Genomic DNA, 21,755 nt, shown 5'->3' on the forward strand with positions numbered 1-21,755 from the left:
AAAATGCCCCCCACTGACTGGCCCACACGCTGCTCAGAAGGAGGCAATCCCTTAAACTCACTTTTCCTAAGTGACTTTGGTTTGTATCAAGCTGACAACTCAACAGCACAATGCTGCTTTCATGTGGAAGGGTTCACAGCTCCCTGCTAACGCACCCACGCATATCTCTACAGAATTCCCAACAACTAAGAGGCATTAAAAATGGAGAGATCATTGGCCATTTTTTTAATTTATCACATACCACTATACTGGGGTGACTATCTTCATTCTTGGAAAACTGCCACAATTAACTTTGAAACATTTGCTTACATTTGATGTAGCATAACAGTAGACACAAATATAGAAATTAAAACGCGCGAGTGCGCACACACTCTAAAAAGAAATGTTTAGGCTTAGGGAGTTAGGCTTAGGGAGGGGGCTTTAGGGACTTTCATGTAGGTAATGAGTACTTCGGATTTGGAACCTGGGCGATAACCTTGCATTCACAGATGCCGTGTGACCTTGGCATTTGCTTTTTAAGAGGCTCAATTTCCCCGCTTGTAGTTGTTGGGCTTCAGATACAGTTTATATTATCTAGTCTAACTTGGGGAATAGACACCAAGAAAATTAAACAAAAGAAATGCTAATTTGACACTAATGAGGTTTTCCCCCATGTTTTGTTTTTAAATTTCCTTCAATACCTGGTCATATTCAATACATCTTTCACTGTCTGTTCACCTAGAAACTGGGACGTATTTTGCACTGCAGCTACTTGTGTGTGTGTGTGTGTGTGTGTTTGCGCGCGCCACACACAGGAGGCATCACAAAGAGCCCTTGCAAGGTATGAGAAGGTATGTGAGGTCCCTACCAGCAGCAAAAATGCGAGAACTGGAAGGAACCTAGGAAGGGGCACTACGTCCAAACCTTCGGTTTTAGAGCGGTCTTTGTGCCAACATTCAGTGGGCTTGGGCTCTGCGGCTGGAAAGCCAAAGCCCCAAGTCACGGAACTGCGCGCTTTCTGCCATTTCTCAGCCGGCCCCGCCCTCCTCCAGCGGCAGTGAACCCGCAAAAATGAGTCTGGGGAGACGGCTGCGGTCGCAGAGGGGCGAGTCGGGCGAGGAGAGCCCGGCCATGGCAAGGCCAGGGAGAGGAGAGAGCGCCGCGCCCAGCGAGAACCGTGCAAACGCACAGCTCCGGGGCGGCGGCAGCGGCAGCGGTTGCCACGCCGGGGGAGCGTAGGGCGAGCCCGGGAAACCGAAGCGGCCAGCAGTGCGCAGGCGCAGGCGCGCCCAGACTGCGCTCCCCGCGCCGGGGCGCCGAGCCACGCCCCCCGCTCCCCCGCCCTCGCGTCCCATTTGGTACGGACCTGGCGGCGGGGCGGGGCCGCGGACGCCATTCCCACAATGCTCCGGGGCGTGCCGCCGCCGTCGCTGCCGCCTCCGCTGCCGCTAGTGGAAGAAGATGGCGGAAGGCGGAGCGGCGGACCTAGACACCCAGCGTTCTGACATCGCGACGCTGCTCAAAACCTCGCTCCGCAAAGGGGACACCTGGTAAGGCAACGGGGTCGCGGGGCCCGCGGCTGGCCCGAGGCGGTGGCGGAGCTGGGCGGGAGCCGCGCGGGCTGGTGTCTCCAGCTCGGTGACAGGTGCGGACGGGTCCCGGCGGCGGCGGCGGCCGCCCGGGGCAGCAGATGTGGGGGGCAAAGGTTGGGCCGGCGCGGAGGGAAGGGCCGGGGCTCGCGGTGGGCGGTGCGAGCCCGGAGCTGAGCTGAGCCGCGGCTGAGGCTCGTGCGGCTCCCGGTCCTCCCTCCTCCGGCGGAGCCGCTCCCACATCGGGCCTGCCCGGAGAGAGGGTGCAGTCGGCTCGGCATGGGTCCGCCACTGTGAGCTTTTATCTTATTTATTTAACAGTTCTTATGTGACAGATCCCGGTCCCGCCGCTGCCATCTCTCTCTCTGGCCGCGCTCCTCCGGGCATCCCTTTGCCGGCACCCCCAAGTTCCCCATTATTCTGATTTCTTGTGGTTGTCTTCCGGGACTCGGGCTTTCAGGATGTTTGCGGCGGGTGCCACACAGGTGGTCCGTGTCAGGGGTCCACTTAAAGAGGAAACCCCTAGTTCCCACTTCCTTGTCACACAAGGAGGGAGCCTTGTGGGGACCTTGGGATTCTGAGAGAGAGGGAGAAGGAGAGGACACCACGTGGTCCTGTGCTTTGCCCCTGGCTTGATAGAAGCCGGCAGCGTTGCTGTTTGAGAAGTGCACAGCCCTTCCCCTCCGGTTGGGGGGGGGGGTAGCGTAGGCCTGCAGAAAGTAGATAAGTCCGCTTGAAGCTTAAATAGCTTGCTAATATTCAGACTTGTAATAAAAATACCAAAAAAAAAAAAGACGTACTGTGCTTATACGCAAGAGGAAGCACGTAGAAATGTTAATACTTAGCCCAAGCTGTTGCAGAATAAATACGTAGATGTGTCATATGAAGGGAAATTAGGGGAAGGGCAAGTGTGTTTGTTTGTTTGTTTTTTAGTTACTTTCCCTTCCCTCTGTCGCCATGCCAGTGGTTTTATAGCTTCCCCAAGTACTGGTTCAGATACTCCAGTGTGACTTAGTGCAGAGTCTTAGAACTGGTTTGTTTCAGTTTCCACCTTTTAACCTCACAGTGTGACTTCATTTAAGCCATTGCACCTCAGTACTCATCTGTGAAGTGGACAGTAACAATGTTACTGTATTTGCTCAATATTGATACAGTTAAATGTTCGGAAATGATACTCACGAAATACTGCGTTTTAGTAATCTTTTTCCCCCTGCCCTTAATTTCTAACAAATGCTGTGGGATTGAAAGCATTTTCAAGTAAACTAATAGGTGACAGCTTGGAAACCCGAATTTAAGTACTTTGATACTAGTTTGTAAGGCTGCATAGACTTTCTATAATTAAGACCCCTAATGACTTAAAACACTTGTTGCTTTACAGCAAACGGTGTGATCTTTCAGTGGCTTAAGTCATTACCGCTTATATTCTAATGTTTCTACCATGCTTATTACTCAGTCGAAACTGGGTTCTCTCGTATTTTGAAGAATATTTTTTTAAAAATCGAATTTATTGCTTCATACAAATACAAACGTGGCTATCGATAAAATAGAAATCTCCATATTTAAAGTCTGGATATTTTTCTCTTTAATGTTTTTTTGTGTTCTGAGTAGTATCTTGTATAATTGGTGTTGACGCTACAGTATGATTTAGTAAATAAGTGTATTGTGGACATTAAACATTTTATAAAGTTGGGTACTTTTTAAGCCTTTGTATTTTTACTTCTTGACATGTTTACTGTTAAAAGGTAGTTTTATGTTAACAGAACTAAGTACTGTTAAAACATAGTTCTATGTTAGAATGTAGAAGTTCATATTGAGTTATTACAGGGCTTTCGTTTCGAAAAGGAAACTGAAGGCCAGTTTTTGGGCAGCAACTGAATGTGGAAGTTTTTTTTTTTTAACCTTCCTGTTAATTTTCTGTCTTGTGTAAATCAGTCCTTCTCAACCTTTCTAACACTTCCACCCTTTAATACAGTTCTCATGCTGTGCTGACCCCAGCCATAAAATCATTTTTTGCTGCTATTTTATAACTAATTTACTACTGGTAAGAATTGTAGTGTATTTTCCTCAATAGTCTTAGGTGACTGACTCAGTGAAACTACCCTGGGGGGTCCCGACCCTCAGGTTGAGAACTATTGGTGTAAAAGAAGGGAGAAATGCAGGTACACATTAGGAATTTGCAGAAATCATTTTGATGGCATGAATCAGTTTATGTGTAAATTGGGAGATGAACTCCCACCCAAAAAAAAAGTGTGGGGCAAAGGTGTGGTTCAGAGTCTTAAGGAGAGTAATTTGCAAAGTACAATTTGATAATGAACTTGCAAGTTCTAAATTGATAGGAATGTTTAATGATAATTTAGTTGTTGAACTTGTGAAACTTAATAATTTTCTTTAAAAAAACACTTCAGATTTTCGATTACCTCTTATGGGTTATTTAGTCAAATCCTGTCATTTTATAGCTGGCCATAGACAAATGGAACATTGTTTTGGCGTGTGCATATGATTATCTCTGAAAAACTGATTGCTGATTGGGCTGCTAAGGGGAAAAAAAAGATAGCTTTACCATAGTCTTGAACTTAGTACAGATTTTTGAAATTGTAGTCAGGTGTGTCAAATTTCACCAATTAGCTCTTGACCACTTTGCAAATGGGAGTTTCTTATAGCCATAACCAACTCAGATACCTAGGCAAATAAAATGATTTGATTCTTTGATTCTGCCTGAATACCAGTTTCTGTTTATTTGTAAAGTGAGTGATTTTTTTACTGCAAATGGAGTATGCAAATCTGAGATGAAGAGAAACATTCTTTAAAATTGGTTTGTAATAAGAAGTTCATTGACATTGATAAGAGTTATACCTATAAAAAGTAAGATAGCAAAATAAGTCATAAGGAATAAAACAATCATTTCATAATATTTGTTAATCTCTGTTTCAGTTCTGACAAGACATTTCAGAAACCCATAAACAAAGTTAAATTATAATTTAGGGATTACAGCAAACGAATTGAAAAACTAAAGTTAAGCTTAGGATGAATTAAAGACACCTTTAAGATACATGTGGTGGTTGGTTTTCTGGTAAGATTAAAAGAAAAGTGCTTAATTCTCATGTTTAATTACCTGTAAGGTCTTTAGGAGCCTAAGGTATGGTAGTTGAAATACAAGCAAAGTTTTGGATTGTAAAATGTTCCATTTTGAGATTTTTCTCAAAATGAACCTGATATAAATAGATGTGTAAAGTTTTACTAAACTGTATCTGCCAGTTTCAGTAATTCCTGTGTTGTGTTTATTAGTAGCAATGTGTAGTTAACCAAATTAGCTGTTGTTGGCTTGTTTATGTCTGCATAACCCCTAGTAAGTCTAGAAGATTTAAGGTAACTTTGGAGAATAACCTTACTTTGTGTTTAGTCATTTAGCACATCCATATTTTTGTGTCAATACATTTTCAAAAAATCTGATCAGTGAGGTTTGGACAGGAGACAGTGGTTTCCATGCTTGGAGCTTTCTTCCTTCCCCTCAGTCTTACCTAGGAACCTTTGAGACTTTCTTTGATTGTTTAGGCTTGTGGAACTTTGAAGCTAACAAGATAATCTGACAGACATTAAAAGAAATGTTCTCAGTTACCAAAAAGACACCATTGACATAAATTCCAAAGTACATGCTAACCAAAGAAGTTTGGTGTTTGCCACCAAGTTGGGCATATATTTTATCACTTACAGGAAATGAAAACAGAAAGCAAAACTTTTGACATATTGGCATCTTAGTAAAAATAAAATAGAAAGTTCCATTAAAGCTTATTCTTACTTTAGATGTTTAAAATAGTAAAAAAGCAAATTCACTTAGTTTAACCCTTCATTAGTGAGTCTAGGATTAAATGAGTCCTTTTTGGCCAAAATCTAGAGATACTCACTAATTTAATTTATTTCACGACATTCAGGCTTTTTGTTTTCCTCCAAATTATGCAATTTCCCCATCAGTATACTTAAAATATGATTTTCTTTTTACAAAGTGTTTTTGTGACAGTTATTATTCTTGCTTGTGTAAGTATAACAAGAAAAAGTCAGCTTGTAGAACCATGGCCCACAGTTTTACATTTCAAAAATCGAAGTGTCCAGGTGCTGTTCCAAGTATGTGCTGACTTAACCATTCATTGCTGAAATTCAAGGAACACTTGACAGAATAGGAACCCTAAACTCAGAGACCTTCACACAACAGATGGAATTTGGCCAAAGGTAGCTAGGACCTTAGGTTCATGCCCTTAAATCACTGTGCTAAACTGCCTCTTTTAAAGATTCATTTAAAATAGTTCTACTTTAGAGAGAAAAAAAGACTCTTTTCCTCTTTAGAGAGAGCCCATTTTATATTTAGCAACACAATTCTTTCATTTTATCCCACACTTGTCTCTTGTGACTGTTCGTTTATATGTGATGGAGTATGTAGGAAATCTTAGCATCTTGCTTCTGGAAATTAAATCATGGTTAAAGACCAATAGACAAATAACCAGATATATAGAGCAATTGTTATTTTTATTGGAAACTCTTGAGACGAGATTATCTGTGATCATTACTGATACAGGCTTTTGAGTTGTAATTATCAGTAATCTTAAATGTCTATTAGAAGTGATAGACCCATTCTCATTGTTTTACAGAAATACCACAACAAACCTGTACTAAGGTCTTGTAATGTAGGGCATTTTAGGATAGTATTCTATCCAGATTTTAAAAGCATTGCTTTATTGCCACAGACACATGAAGTTCATATGAACAGCCTAGCATTTTAAAAGCATACAGTTTATGATCCATGTTTGCCAACTGAAAAAAATTTAGATACTGTGTTTATGAATTTATAAAGTCAAAAGGTCATTTTTAAGAGAATGGAAAGTGTAGGTATAACTATGTTGACACCGCATGTGTTCTAAAAATCGGATAAACCTCATGGAGCCATTGCTGCTCAACAGTCAGTTGTGCTATCTGTCATTGCATATGTCTGTTTCATTATGAATTTAAAATGATTCTTTTCTCACCTGGAGAATCACTTTATCACTAGCCCTATCAGTCATATTATTGGAAGGTAAGACAAAACTGTAGGTTACATGATCAGAGAAGTTAAGAGGGCTTCCTAAAAACAACTGAGAAAGGCTGAGTGTAAACATCTTATGACCCTTAAAAGAAGTATCAGAAAATATATTTGTATTTCTTTCCTGTAGGTGAGGAATTAATTGATTTGCCAGTGGTTCGCATGATAATGCCACTGCAATTGAGCATTTATTGACTTGCTTCGTCTGTGCCAGCCACTATTCTAAATGCCTTATGCATATGTGCTCTTAAAGTGCATGCCTTTATCTCCATTGGATTGCTGAGCTTGTTTAAATACCTGCTTATAATTCTAAAATCATATATTCTAAAATAATTAATAATTCGATGCTGTTACTACTTGAATGTAATTTAGACTTTCTTAGTTTTCATATAAAAATTTTCAAATTGCTAGGGCTTTTTGTTTTTATTTTCCCTTGAGTAGTATCATTTCAGCTTGTCCCCCTTTTTTCTTTTTCTTTTCTTTTTGGTTTTACGAGACAGGGTTTTTCTGTATTGTTTTGGATGCTGTCGGTCCAGCCTGGCCTCGAACTCACAGAGATCCACCTGCCTCTGCCTCCTAAGTGCTGGGATTGTCCCCCTTTTTTCATTCCCTGGGTTACCATTTAATTCACAGTCTTTGTTTATTTATTCTCCTGAAGTTATTTCTCTCTAGTCTTTAGATAGGGAGATGATTCATCTTTGAATTTCTGTAAATTTTTATCTAGTTCAAACCAAACAAAAAAATTACTGCTAAAGAAACCTCAAATAGGTTTCTAGTAAAAATAGTAATTGACTTCAGTTTTTAATACACATTATAATATGTACGGAAGGCATCAAGAATTCCTCTTTAATGAATTCAAATTGTGAGATAAGATAGAAACCATTTTTAGGAGCAATTTGTATTTGATTACTGTTTGTAATGGCTTCCTTCGCTAAGATTCTACATGGATTTGCTTGTTTATTTTTTATTCAAGAAAGTGAGTGCAGGTGTGTGCATGTCATGAGTGCATGTGAGTTCAGAGAACAATCTTGACTGTTGGTCCTCACCTTTAAATATGTGTTGTTCATCTCTGTATGCCAGCCTGCTATCTCCAGTAGGGTTCCAGGAACTTAGGGCAGCTCCTCATGCCCACATGAGGACTTTCTACACCACGTGACTTGTCCCCCAGCCTCCTACACAGTTCCTTATCACTTTCCAAACAGAAGGAGTGTGCTGGCTGCTTTCTTTCCAATGGAAGAGCTGAAAATACCAAGGACCCCTTCCACCCTCTGAGTTTGGTGAACTCAGCCTCTGGGGGTAATTCTCCATTGTTACAGAAAATTGTATAGCAGAAGTACCCACAAAAAGTCTCCTTTTGTGGGGGAAAGTCCCCAGAGGCTCTCAGACACTCAAGAGTGCCTTTGAGACCAGACTATTCTAAGTTATAAGGATGGCTCAATCAAAGCCTGGGCATATTCAAGACGGAATTCATTGCTTGCATGAAAAAGAGCAATGGGGTCCTTTATTTTGGCAAAAGATAATTTATCTGATAATTTGGCTTTTTTTTTCTGTTACTGTCAAGCTGTTTTTACAGCTTTGCAAAGTAACAGATTAGTCAAGAAGTTTACCTTTGATAAAGATAGAAAACTCATTCATACTGAATAAATCTAGTGTTGAACTTTCTGATTCTAAGAGGATATATAAATCTGTGGCTGTGGTTTACAGAAATGTTGCTCACTTATTAAGAGCTTTCTTACATGTATGAAATAAGTAGCATTATTTTTACAGAGAAATTGGAATAAAATCTACACACTCGTGTACTGGATAAGTGGGAGGGGGATGTAACTTAGGCAGTCTAGCCCCCATAAGACTCTAACAATACCTTCCTTCGAGTGACTGAGCCCTAGTCATGACCTCTCTAAAAGTAGATACTGAACAGTATTAGAATCGAGAGGTGCCAACGTTGTCATGCTAGGTAAACACCGTGTTCAACTGTGGTCCATGTGGGGAACCTGCAGAATTTTCTCTTACACCTTCTCACTTGATGCAGGTGGGTTTTCTGTTTCCTGTATTATTGGACTTTAGGTTGCACTTTGCTTATTTCAAATACATCTTCCTGATTCTTTTCTAAAATTTGTCATCATGCATATTTATTGTGTAAGTTTGTGTGGTTATATGTGTGAGGTTGCAAATGTGGAGAGTATAGATCAGAGGACAACTCACTGGAGTCTGTTTATGGGAGTCCCGGGGATCAAACTCAGGTCATCGGGTTTGGCACCTGTAACTGTTGGGCCATCTTGCCGCTTTCCTTGATTATTGATACTCATTTCAAGAACTCAAAATTGATCCCTGTAAAGGCATTTCTTAGTATAGAGGTATAATCCACACTTGGATTTATAAAAACAAATATAGCAATTTTGTTTTGAAGTAATTTATTTACTACACAATATTCCCATTAAGAGTGAGCAATTCTCTGGTTATGTGCATCATAATCAATTTTAGAATAGCTTCATCATCCCAAAAGAAACCATATAATTAGCAGTCACCTTCCACTTCTGCCCAAACTCCTTCAGCAACTTTGTTTTAGTTGTTTTGTCCTTCCTACTTTAGTGTGATATATTGAAATGATGTGATATTTTAAGTATATGTATATGTATTTCTTTACACCTTATTGTCACTAATAATCTTGTTCTAGGATTAACACACACACACACACTTCTTAGGGACAAGTCGACAGTATTCACACAGTGAATGTTGTATGTCTTTTTACCCAGAGATCTCTCTCTCCTAAATCTTTACCTTATATGGACTAAAGGTACAAACACTATTTACTGTGTAAGTAACCTATATGTAAGAACCTATGCAAGAGCTAGGAAGATGGTTGAGCAGAAAAAGGGGCTTGCAGCCAACCCTAGTGATATAAGTTTGAGTATCAGGACCTACATGGTGGAAAGAGAACCAGCTCTTGCAAGTTGTCCTCCTACTTTACTGTGGTGATTTTTAAAATGGTGGGGAGAGAGAGAGAGAGAGAGAGAGAGAGAGAGAGAGAGAGAGAGAGAGAGAGAGAGAGAGAGAGAGAGAGAGAGACTGACTGACTGACTGACTCTGTGGTGACGGGGTTCAAGCAGAAGGGTTTTTTATTAAGGGAAAGGGAGGGGAAACTGGCCACCAGGGACAGGAGCAGTGGCAGAGAGGAAGGAGAGGGGGAGAGAGAGAAGGGAGTGAGGAATGGGAGGCAGACAGGACCCTTTTAAAAGGGAGCATAGTGAATGTGCACAGGTGTTGCTTTTAGTGGCTGCAGCTGAGGGCAAATCTTGCCAGTGTCCCAAGGGTAAGCCAGTACAGATGGCTGAATACTAGCACCTACCACCACACGCACACATTGTGGCATCCATCATATGAAACGGTGAAGAATGCATAGATAGATAGACAGACAGACAGACAGACAGACAGACAGACAGACAGACAGATAGATAGATAGATAGATAGATAGATGTGCTGACTATCACAAAAACATCTCCATTGTTTCTGTCTAATAAGGTCAAAAAACCACTGCAGTACCCTCAGCAAACTGGAAACTGAGTGACATCCTGAAAGGGTGCTTACCCCACACTGCTTCCTCTAGTGAAAAAAGCAGTTATTCACACTTAAAGTTTGCAAACATCCAATAGAATGTGGATTTGCTTTGGGAATACTATTATGTTTAAAATAAATATTTATGCAACAGTAAATTCAGGGCAAGAGTATGCAAAGACCCTCAAGACTATGTGTGCCTGCATATGATGTACTTTTTTTTAAGAGAGGCTGGTTGTCAGGATTTTTTGTTTAGGGCTATCTGGATATGTCTTAGTGTTCTTCTCTTTATTCCTTCCCTTTCTTCCATACTTCCCTCTGCCCTTAGTTTTTCTTCCAACAGTAAAAAGGTTATACAAAACTAGATGAGAGAATTTATATGTTAAAGATCAGGCATTAGTAATTACTGCTCCTTTCTTGTTTCTCATGCTTATCCAAACTCTGATGTGAGTTGTGGTGACCTCCATATTTGAGGCATCAGTGAGTGCATACTTACCTTCTGGGCAAACAGAACAGTTGTACTTGGCCTCCTTCTTGAATTCCTTATTTGTCTTAGCTTAGGTTTAAAAATGGGTCACAAAAATTAGTTCTTTCTCACTGATGGAGTTAAGATGCATAGCAGAAAATAGGTTAGAAATGCCTGAAATCTGAAAGATAGAAAGAGGCAGTAAACCAGGCCACTGGTTTTCTTGAAAACTACTTCCTAGTTGTCTTTGGTTTTACTAAAACACTGGAGTCTGGTTCGAGAAACTAAGACTTGATTTATACTAAAGCACTAAATACCCTGCATGCACACTTGTTCACACACCCACAGAGCTTGTTGGGAATATCAGATGCACCTGAAGTGCTCCCTTGGGTAAAAAAGTTCTGCTATTAAGAGCATTAATGACCTGAGTTTGTCTCTTGGGCTCCCATTAGGGTGGAACGGGCATCCAGCTCCTGCCAGTGGTCATATGACCACCATATACAAAAGTTCTGTGGTGCTGAAAATTTTGCAAGCCCCAAGAAACACAGTATAGTATTGCGGTCTGGACAGTAATTTTCAGTGGTTCTGGAATGTAGTTAATTTTAAGATAGACTTCAAATATAGTAATGCTATAGTAACAACAGTAATAACATCAAAACCCTCAGATTTGTTTTTTGTGGGAGTATGGGGAGGTAAGACTTCAACTGTTTTCGTTTGTTGCTTAGTATTTCTATACATATTCAGAAAGTTTTAAGAAGCTTTACAGGAGCCAATAAGTTATTTAGCAGTAGTCCCAGGTATAACAGAGGTCAGCAGAAGTATGGGGAGGCCCCAGGGGGAGGATTTAGAGAACTAGAGCAGTAGTCGATGTGTGTTTAGTATTTTAATTTGAATATCTTTATGCTGACAATTTCCAGATAGATTCTTAATCAGTTATAAGTATAATCTTATTATTAAAATCCCATTTCTCTTCACATACAGACATTCTGTAACAAGTATATAATGATAAAATTATTACAAAATAATAATAAACAAAAATCTTAGTTCAATCCAATGAAGCATAGTTAGCCTTAGGAAAATGTTTAATTTCCCCTTAAGTTATATAAAAGAAAGAAAAAACAGTAAACAAATGTGAAGATACTGTACATGTATTTTTGTAAGTGTGCAGCATATATATTCTGTAATGTAGCTATTAGGACTGTTAAAAGAATGGTCTAGGACTGTAATCCAGTTGGTAGAACACTTGCCTAGCATTCATAAGGCCTTGATTCTGATTCCTCAGCACTGCATAAACCGGGTATGGTGATGGCACCCTTTAATTCTACCACTCAGGAAGTGGAGGCATGAGGACTAGAGGTTGAAAGGCATCCTTGGATACACAGAAAGTTTAAGTCAAGCTGGGATACATGAGAACGTCTTCCAAGAAAAGTAAAAAATATATATAAAGGAACATAATTTTGCTTTTTAAAAAAGTCTTGCAACAGGGCCAGTAAGATCGCCCAGCAAGTAAGGGTGCTTTATACCACATGTGACAACCTGAGTTTTATCCCTGACCCACATGATAGAATGAGAGAACCAATCCCCACAAGTGTTTTCTGGCTTCCATATCTGCTCAGTAGTTCCTACCATACCCCACCCTCAATACAACAAAAAACATTTAAAGGCAAGTGGCAGAATGGAGAACAAATTTAAGTGAGGAAAATGTGGATCAGAGAGAAATCAAACAGCTGTTTCAGTAATTTGTATCACTAAAAATGATGGAGGTGGTGAGGCACACAAATATGATATTTTATGGTAATGAAGAGGAGAGCTACAAATGGCTAGAAATGTTCTGAAGGCACCTGGTTACTGCTTGCATATTATGGAGCTAGACTTCTAGCTTAAATCACTAGTGAATAGTTCATTTAAATGATAGTAAAAATTAGTGAATGTGGATGTGAAGGTTGATAACTTGGGGTTGAGGTGTCTATGGGAGATTTTAGTTGACATGGCTTGTTAATTGGAAATAACAAGAAATGAGCTATCCCTGCTCTGCAGGTGTTGGGATCTCTGGTGTGAGTTACAGTATCCCAAGAGGACACACAGTGAGAGATGCACAGAGTAGGTCTTGGTGACACTAGCACTCTGATGGGGACAGACTAAAAATCAGCATTTGCACATGCGCACACTCATGCTCACACACACAATAGACTGACAAGTTAAAGTTTTACAGGGTTGGTAGGTTTGTAAATTGTGAGCTGGTTGGGTTTTTCATTTTTAGTGTGTGTGTGCCACTGGTGTTGGCCTAGAAAAACAGACCTACCATACTAGGTTGGAGAGGAAGTGAAAACAGAGGAAAAAGAAAGTGAAGATTGATTATAAAAGCTGTCAGAAAAGTGAGAGCCAGGAGGGAATGAGTAGGTGAGTTGGGAGTGATAGAAGAAAAAGAGAAACCTGTGTTTATATGCTGCTTGAAAAAAAACTCAGGGGGAGAAGAAAGCTGTGTGTTGGAAAAGTCTCCAAGGAGACAGGGTTGTTAGTTAGGCCGTAAAGTTTAAAGAGTTACATTGTCCTTCTATAGAAGGAAGCATGATATTGGGAAGGGCATCAGCCCTTCCAGGTTTTTTACAAAGTTTCTAGTGAAGCTATCTCCTCACCTAATGAGTAAGGCAGAATTGTCTGAAGAAAATAAACAGCCCAGTGTTTACCTCCCACAGATATAGGTGAATTTCACCTGTTTCCCAAATCCTACTCCCTGCTCTTGCTGAAACAGCCACCATTCTGGAGTCAAGCTTTTTAAGTGTCTTCATACTTTTACTACATAACCACAGAGCTATGTAACAGTATCTATAGCATGTCTTCAATTTTTCTGTGCTTGTACTGTGTGTGCATGTATGTACATTCCCTTAATATATGTTGTAATGGGAATTATCCTTTTGTGGCCTTTTTCATACAACATTGTAATTTTGAGATTTATTCATATTATTACATGTACTTCTAGTTTTTATTTAAATTTTTATGTGAATTTCCATATGAATGGTGCATGTCAGAATTTTCCCCAACTTTCATCATGTTATATTGCTATTAATATTCTTTCCAGTTTATTCTTGTAAATATGAGCGAGAGTCTTTGTAGGGTAGAATTTAACAGTCTCCCTGTATAAGACTATAGGATACATCTTCATCTTTAATAGATATTGTCTAGTTATTTTCTGCAGTTAGGGTTTTTGCTTAGGTGGCAAGCTTCTTTGACAGCATAGAAATTCTTAATTTACTATGCATGGCTTTCATGTTTAATATTGGCAGCTGGTATATTTGAAATATTAAAGTGTTTCTTTGTGGTGTTAATTTGTATCTCCCCCTTTACCATGTTGAGTATCTATCATCCAGTATGGAAATTATTCTAATTTCCTGTTCTAGATATTACCTATTTTTCTTTTCCTTTTTCACTTAAAGTTTTTAAATAAAACCTGATCTTTTGTTAGCTAAATGCAGTATAAATATTTTCTCCAGTCTATGACTGATCCCTTTATTTGGTGGTAGCTTTTGCTAAACAGAAGGTTCCAGGGTCTGCAAGATGGCTTAGCATATAAAAGTACTTGCTTCCCAAGCTTGGTGTCCTGAGTTCCATCCCTGGATCCCACAGGAAAGGGGAGAATCAGCTTCTGAAAGTTGTTCTCTGGCCTCCATGTGTCCATTGGTTGTGTGTGTGTGTGTGTGTGTGTGTGTGTGTGTGTGTGTGTGTGTGTGTGTCTCTCTCTCTTTCTGCCCCCCTCTCGTGTGTGTGTGTGTGTGTGTGTGTGTGTGTGTGTGTGTGTGTGTGGCTACAAGCATGCTCATGCATGTATGTGCTTGTGCATGTGCAGGTGAACCCAGGGTGTATCTGGCAGGGGCTCTAACACTTAGTCCTGTCCAGGTAAACCCAGGGAAGTATCAGACAGGGAATCTAACACTTAGCTGTGTTCACCCATCTATAATTTTACAACAGCTTTGCTGTAACAGCTTGTGCTTCTATAAACCACCCTGCCATGCAAAGGATCACGGGTAACATTGACCAGGGATGGAGCTGGAGAAACGATGCAGAAGGCGAGAGCACTGGCTGCTCTTCCAGAGGACTTGGAGGGGGGGGCACATGGCAGCTCACACACATCTGCAACTCCAGTCCCAGTGGGTCTTGCATCCTCTTTAGGCACTGCGTGCATATGCTAAACAGACATAGATGAAGGCAAAATACCCATACACATTAAGTAATAAAAAATTTAAATTATGAGTATGGAATTGAAATTAGGGCACAACTCTCAAAATAGTTAAGTGGTTAAGAAATATATAAATACCAAAATAAATATGAAATTTTATTGTGACAGATGAGATTTGCTTATAGGTGGAATTGAGAACTATTACAGCTTGTGGGTTACTGTAAATTGGTGCTAGGTGGATTTTGCAGCATGCATTGGGATATCTTAATAGCAGCTGCACAGTATTTAGTTTATAACACATAGTAAATTAAGACTGATGTTTGGGTTGTGGGTACTTGTACATTTCTGTAGGCTAAGTACAGGCAAGTTGTTTTCTGTGTTTACCCATCCTTCTAGAACACCAGATTTAAGAACCATTCATTTTCCAGGTTCAGAGGTATGTTACTTGCTTCGCCCTAGTTCTGCCTGTTTCTACATAAAATATTGCTTAAGTGTACAATGCAGTTTCCATTGTATTCAGATTGGACCCTGGCCTATTACTTTTGTATGGTGATAAGAACTTTTTTGTTTGTGTTGTTTAACAAGACAGGTTTTCTCTCTGTAGTTTTGGAGCCTGTCCTGGAACTCACTATGTAGACCAGGCTAGCCTTGAACTCACAGAGATCCGCCTGCTTCTGCCTCCCGAGTGCTGTGGGATTAAAGGCGTGTGCCACTACCTCCTGGCTTGATAAGAACTTTTTAAGAAGCATTTATTACTTGTTGACTTGGAGTAGTATGTGGGCAACCCACAGCACTCATGTGGAACTCAGAGGAGGACAAGCTGAAGGATTAGTTGTCTTCTCGCAGTATGTATATATCAGGGTGGAACTCAGTTTGCCAGATGTGGTAGCGTATGTCTTCCCACTTAACTATCTCATGGCCATGTAATAAGAACTCTTGACATGAGATCAGCCCTTCAGTACAGTACCATTAACTGTAACATATAGGTCATCTGAGCTCATTTCTCATGCTTAACTGAGCCTGTGTAGGTGCCAAGCAGCATGTTATTTCTCCTCTCATGTCCCTTGATTGTAAATGTTTTACATACCTCCTGTGTGTAGAAACTGGTTTGTTGCATTTAGTACAAGCCCTTCTGGTTCATCGGGTTAGTGCATATAGCAGGATTTCCTTCCTGTTGCAAGTTGAATAGTGCTTTGTAGGTGTGTTCCACATTTTCTGTACCAGCTTATCAGTCTGTGGACATTTAGGTTTCTGGGTCTTCTTAATGCTGCAGCGGACATGGAGGTGCCTATGATGTATCTCAGGAAGTGGATTGCTGGATCATATATATTCTTTTTTTTTTTTTTTAACTATTTTGAGGATCCTCCTTTCTGTTTGCCACAACAGTGCACCATTTTGGGATTGCACTTTCTCCGCATCCTTTCCAACTCTTTGAATAACAGCCATCCTAATAGATAGGAGATGATGTTCTCGCTGTCCTTAGGATTCACCTGGCATTACAGTTGCATCTTGGCATGTTCAGATTTCCAAGACATTTCTACACAGTTCTGTAAATAAATCATCAGAGTCTATAATAGAAACATAAACATTTTCAAGAGAACCTAGTGCTAGAACTAGTTACCAAAGGGAAAGTCTCTTACAGTGTCAGTATATAGGAAGTCAATACTGTTCCATAAATTCTACATTTTCAGTGTAGAGCATTTTAAATTATAGTATTAATGGCATTTCAAGTTCACATTTCTGCTCTTAATGCTATTAGGTATTTAAGGCAATTGGTTAGGGTATCTATCTCCATTATAAAAGTATTTAAGAAAGTTAACTGGAGATCAAAGCAAATGTTGACTCCCTAACAAACTTCAGTGTAAGTACTTCCAAATCATCATCCTCACAAAACTAACCTTTTAAAAATAAAGGAATGAAAAGTTACCGTAATTTTGTTTAATAAAGGAAAAAACATAGTAAATACAAAAAACTCACATTCAATATTTAATCATAACAACATAAAAACATGTTAAATAGAAGGTAGTTTCTCTAGCATAATAACATTTATCAAAAACTATAGCAAATTATCTTATCAGATGGTAAAAGTTTAGATAGTCTTCTTAAAAACAAGAGTTTTATTTTTAGCTGTCTGTGGTAGTACAGGAGAGGTAGAGGCAAGCAGATCTCAGAAGTTCTAAGCCAGCCTGGTCTTCATACCTAGGCAAAGTATACCAGGGCTGTCCAGTGGTTTGTCTCAACAAAGAAGGTTTCTTTCGTCTTCTACCCTAGTTTAGCAGTCCTGGTCAGGGATTGGATAATAGAAGTGAAAACTGGATTAGAAAACTGTCTACAGCAACATTAACTTTCCTATACTGAAAAAATAAAGAGAAGCCCAGCGTGTGGTGGCATATGCCAGTAACCCCAGCATTCATGAGGCTGATGCAGGAGGATCCATGAGATCCAGGTGAGACTGGGCTGTATATCTGAGAGAAAAGGAAAAGTTCAAGGACATTTCCAACAAAATAAAACTACTAAGGATTCAGACAGCTGGTGAACATGAGATTGTTTGCTTTTTTAAAATCATTACACCCAGTAACCGGCTAAAGAAATTGTGATGTAGGAATACAGGGGAATGCTGTTCTTCCCTTTACAGAAGGATAAAATCCTGGAATCTGCAGTAGCAGACATGATCTAAGTAAAATACGACAGGTTCAAGAACATGAATTACTCAAATGTGGAATCTAAAAGAATTGTAGCAGTGAGAGTAGGATGCTAACAGAGGCTAGGGAAAGTGATCATTTGGACCCTGAGTTGTGTGAACTAAGTGCTGGTGTGCACTACAGTGCTGTAGAAATGATCATGTACCGTGTATTTCCAGAAGCTAGGAAAAAAAAAAAACACTTCAAATCTTACTGTAAGGAGTTGATTAGTGCTCTAGGGAAGCATGTTTTGCTGATTTAAACATTTCACTGTGTAAATGTATGGCACATCACATGGTACCCATAAACATACAGAGGTTTTATGTCAATTAAAGTAATAAAACTGATCATTTCTATTCACTAACTACTAAAAACTATACACCATAACTGCTTGGAAACTGATCTTTGTTTGGCTTGGTTTTGAGACAGCATTGTGTGTCTCTCTGGCTTGGCTTGGAAATACAGGCTTGCCTCATACTTAGAGTCTTCCTGCTTGAGTCTCTTGGGTGCCAGGAGTACAAACATTAGCTACCATTCCTGCCGGGAAAGTAAGATGCTCATAGAGACACTGACATCCTTTATAATTTTTTTCACTCTTTGCTTGATTGCCAAGGGTTTTCTTGAATTTTTATCATTTGAAATTTTTTGTAAAGTGCTACAGGGGTTATTTTCCCATTTTTTATGTCAGTACTTAACTTCAGGTAGTAACTACTTATTTGATAATGGAAATATTTTGTTAGCATTTATTAAAGACATTAAACAGTACCTGCGTAATTGAGGAAAAACTCTATCCCCGTGGATCAGAAGACTAAAGCCACAGTTCCCCCCAAGTTATTCTATTAAGTTCAGTGCAACTCTAATCAGAATCTCCTTTTTCTGTGTATGGGAGAGGGTTACCTGATAAGTTTATTTAAAATTCTTTTGAAAACACAAATGGCCACATGTATCTGAGGCAGTTAGAACACTAAACTGAATCAGTCTTAGGATTAGGGTAATTAAAACACTGTAGACTTGGGACAATGATAAATGCATAGATGAATGAAATAGGGAAAATGTCTTGGTGTGACATTTATCTTTAGAGGAAGCTAGTCACATGCTTTAGTATTTTAAATTGCAAAGGAGGAAAAGTCAAATTTGCTAAATGATTTTATGTATTGGTTTTTAAAAGACGAATGTAGGTGGTGAGGATATGAGGTGCTCATATTTTCAGTGGAAAAATGATTAGTATATTGTCCTGTATGGTTTTAAATTAAGTTAAATTTTGGAAGATGGTTTTATTTAATAATTCCCACCTCTCTAAGCTCTCCAGTGTGAGTGCTCTGAGTTGCATAACTGACAGTGGGAAGGGGCACTGCAGGATTCTTTATATCCACTTTAGAACAGGAAAGTGCTCATGAATATTCTGTAAGAATTAGAAGGTTTGTTAGGTTGGTGCCTTTGCTTTAGCTATTTTCAGACATAACTGTAGGTTTTTATTTCTCTAGTGATCTGTGTGGTAAGTCCAAAAATGTTAGAATGGTGATCCCTGAAAATGTGCGTTACACGCAGAGCTGTAAGCCTCTCATTAGCCTCTCTACTGCTGATTTTCTTGCAGGTGAAGCGGGTTAATGCTAGAATAATGTCCCTGGGACTTTATGAGACTGGGTGTGAAGTCAGTACCAAGTGTAGTGTTGAAAATGGTGGTGATAAACTGTTTTTACGTTTGATTATATACAGTCAGCTTAAAGCCCTTAATAATAAGCTTTCCTTTCTTTCAGAAACATCAAAGCATATAAGATATACATGTTGTATTTGTAGGTTTCTAGTAGAGCCATTTTTATACTCCTGTCTTACCACATTGTACCTTACATTTTTGATTGGTGTGTGTGTGTGTATACATATATATGTAGTTCAATTGACAAGGCTTTTCTTGAATTTTTATCATTTGAGTGCTTTTGTTAAGTGCTATAGAGATTGTTTTTCCATTTTTATGTCAGTACTTGATTTCAAGTAGTAACTACTTATTTAACAATGAAAATCTTTTATACAAATGAAGTCTTTCCTTCCAAGTAATAGTAGCAGTGTGGCTGTAGTAATTACAGACTATTTCTGTTCTGTGACTTTGAAGGAGACACATATATATTTTCTAATACAAAATGAAATAGCAAAAGGAGATTGATCTGTTGTTATTCTTGTATTTCCAGGTGTTTTATTTAACCAGTTTCTTTTTCTTTATAGGTATCTAGTAGATAGTCGCTGGTTCAAACAGTGGAAAAAATATGTTGGCTTTGACAGTTGGGATAAATACCAAATGGGAGATCAAAATGTCTATCCCGGACCCATCGACAACTCTGGACTTCTCAAAGGTATTTTTTTCTCCAGTCAAGTTGTAAATGTATTAAATTTAATGAGTGAGTGTCCGTGGGTGTAATGTGGGGAATGTTAATGTAAATAAACTGGTAGTTAGAAATTCATTGCAGGCGTGGCATGGTAAGCAGCATACACCTGTACCCTGGACAAGAGGCCAAAGTAGAAGAATCACTACTTTAAGTTAGCCTTGGAGACATAAGGAGATGCTTTCAGAAAGGGAAAGGAAAAGATAATTATTTGCAAAACGTCCTGTAATTATTTGTTATGTATTTGATGCATTTCTCTTTTGTATTTATGATATGATTGTGATTTAGGATTCAAAGATTAAACTGAAGAATGTAAATTATAAAGCACTTATTTTACTGTTTTGGGGAAATGATATAACACACATTGTTTTCCTAATGAACTTGTGTCATATTTTCAAAGTTAGTCATCACCAGTCTCTGTTTACATTCTTAACTTCTTGCACTGTCCCACAACCCTCACTGCTTGCTAGTGCTTATCTACGCCTTATTATATTTAAAGAAAACACCAGCTCTCCCACTTATGGTCAAATTGGAGTCAGAGGGACTAGATCCACAGACCTGAAATAACTGGAACCCTGACAAATACGAAAAGGATTCAGTACATGGTTTCTAGTTTGATCCCAGGAACCCACATAAAAGTAGAGAGAGATAACTGATTGTACAGTGTTAGTCTCTAAACTGTGTACATGATCCACACTGGGACAAGTACCCACACTGTGTGCATACACAGTGGCAACCACAATAATGTATTTTGAATTTTTGGGGAAAAGGTTATATAACAGTAAAATGTCTCCATTTAAGAGACAGACAATACAGAATATATATTTAACTTCCCTGATTTCAGTGTGGTTAGTTTGTAAGCACCACACATGGCCAAGTTACCAATGTTTTACCTCACATGGAACACTGAGTGGACCAGGCTAGTTCTGATGTCTGAGAGCTGTTAACAGGGAAATACATGGTTGACTGCTGTGCTCCAAATGCTTTGTGAGATTAAGAGAAGTGCAAATCTGAGGCTTTTCTACCAGGAAAGCTAGTGAGGAATGAGGCACCTTCCAGTATCCTGGCTTATTGGTAATAGCTGAGGGACTGGGTTTTGTCTTGGTTCCTTGTGTGTCTGAACTGGTGTGCTTTAGGTGCCTAGAAGTGAAGAACGGAGGGAAATGAGTAAGGAGATTGCTTTGGTTGCCATGGCCCTGCAGTGTTAGGATGGTTGCTTCCCACAGTAGAGGAGCAGAGTAAGTCCATAGCTGTGTGCCTGTGTGAAGGGCTGGTTTCTGCTGTATCTCACTTGGGGTGCTACTGGGACCAACTTAGAAAGGGAATTTAAAATAAAAAAGGCTGCGGCTTGCTGCATGTACACGTAAGGTTCAGACCATGACACTATCCACAGAAGGAACAAAAGGAGTAAAGTGTGTCTCCAGTATTCTGCCCTGTGGTGTGTATAAAGTTGTAAAATAGAGGAAGAGATTATGGGGTCCTACACAGAATTAAACAGTAAACAAATGAATCCTTGCAATTGATAATCTCCATGTGAAACACAGAAAAGACACACCCATAGAAAAAGTTTGAAAGACTCTCAGAATCTCTAGCCAGGCTGATGGGTGTATATGAACAGTATTTACCTAAATGGACCATATTCTAGGTAGTAAAACCTGTCTCAATAAAGTTAGAAGCATTCAACTGCGTGTACACCTTTATGCCAGGAGAGGGCACCAGATCCCACTATAAACGGTTGGGAATTGAACTCAGGACCTCTGGAAGAGCAGCCACTGCTCTAAATTGCTAAGTCATCTCTCCGGCCCCTCTGGATATATTCTTATCTTGTAAGGTTGTTTACAGAATTCACAGTAGTGTGTCTGACACAGCTA

The 21,755-nt window shown here is 39.5% G+C and overlaps 1 protein-coding gene across 4 annotated transcripts in view; it reads left to right on the forward strand.

The window, feature by feature from the left end:
- Positions 1-1,379: 1,379 nt before the first annotated feature.
- Positions 1,380-21,755, forward strand: part of Usp15 (ubiquitin specific peptidase 15) — an 84,148-nt gene continuing 63,772 nt past the window's right edge. For all 4 annotated transcript variants that reach the window (XM_040754781.1, XM_040754783.1, XM_040754782.1 and 1 more), the window contains exons 1-2: positions 1,380-1,529; positions 19,727-19,854. In XM_040754781.1, coding sequence (XP_040610715.1) covers positions 1,441-1,529; positions 19,727-19,854 — 217 coding nt within the window. In that variant the 5' untranslated portion in view covers positions 1,380-1,440. The remainder of the gene's footprint in view (positions 1,530-19,726; positions 19,855-21,755) is intronic.

The sequence above is a fragment of the Mesocricetus auratus genome, unplaced genomic scaffold (genome assembly GCF_017639785.1).
Source record: "Mesocricetus auratus isolate SY011 unplaced genomic scaffold, BCM_Maur_2.0 Super-Scaffold_100011, whole genome shotgun sequence".
Taxonomy (NCBI): Eukaryota; Metazoa; Chordata; class Mammalia; order Rodentia; family Cricetidae; genus Mesocricetus; species Mesocricetus auratus.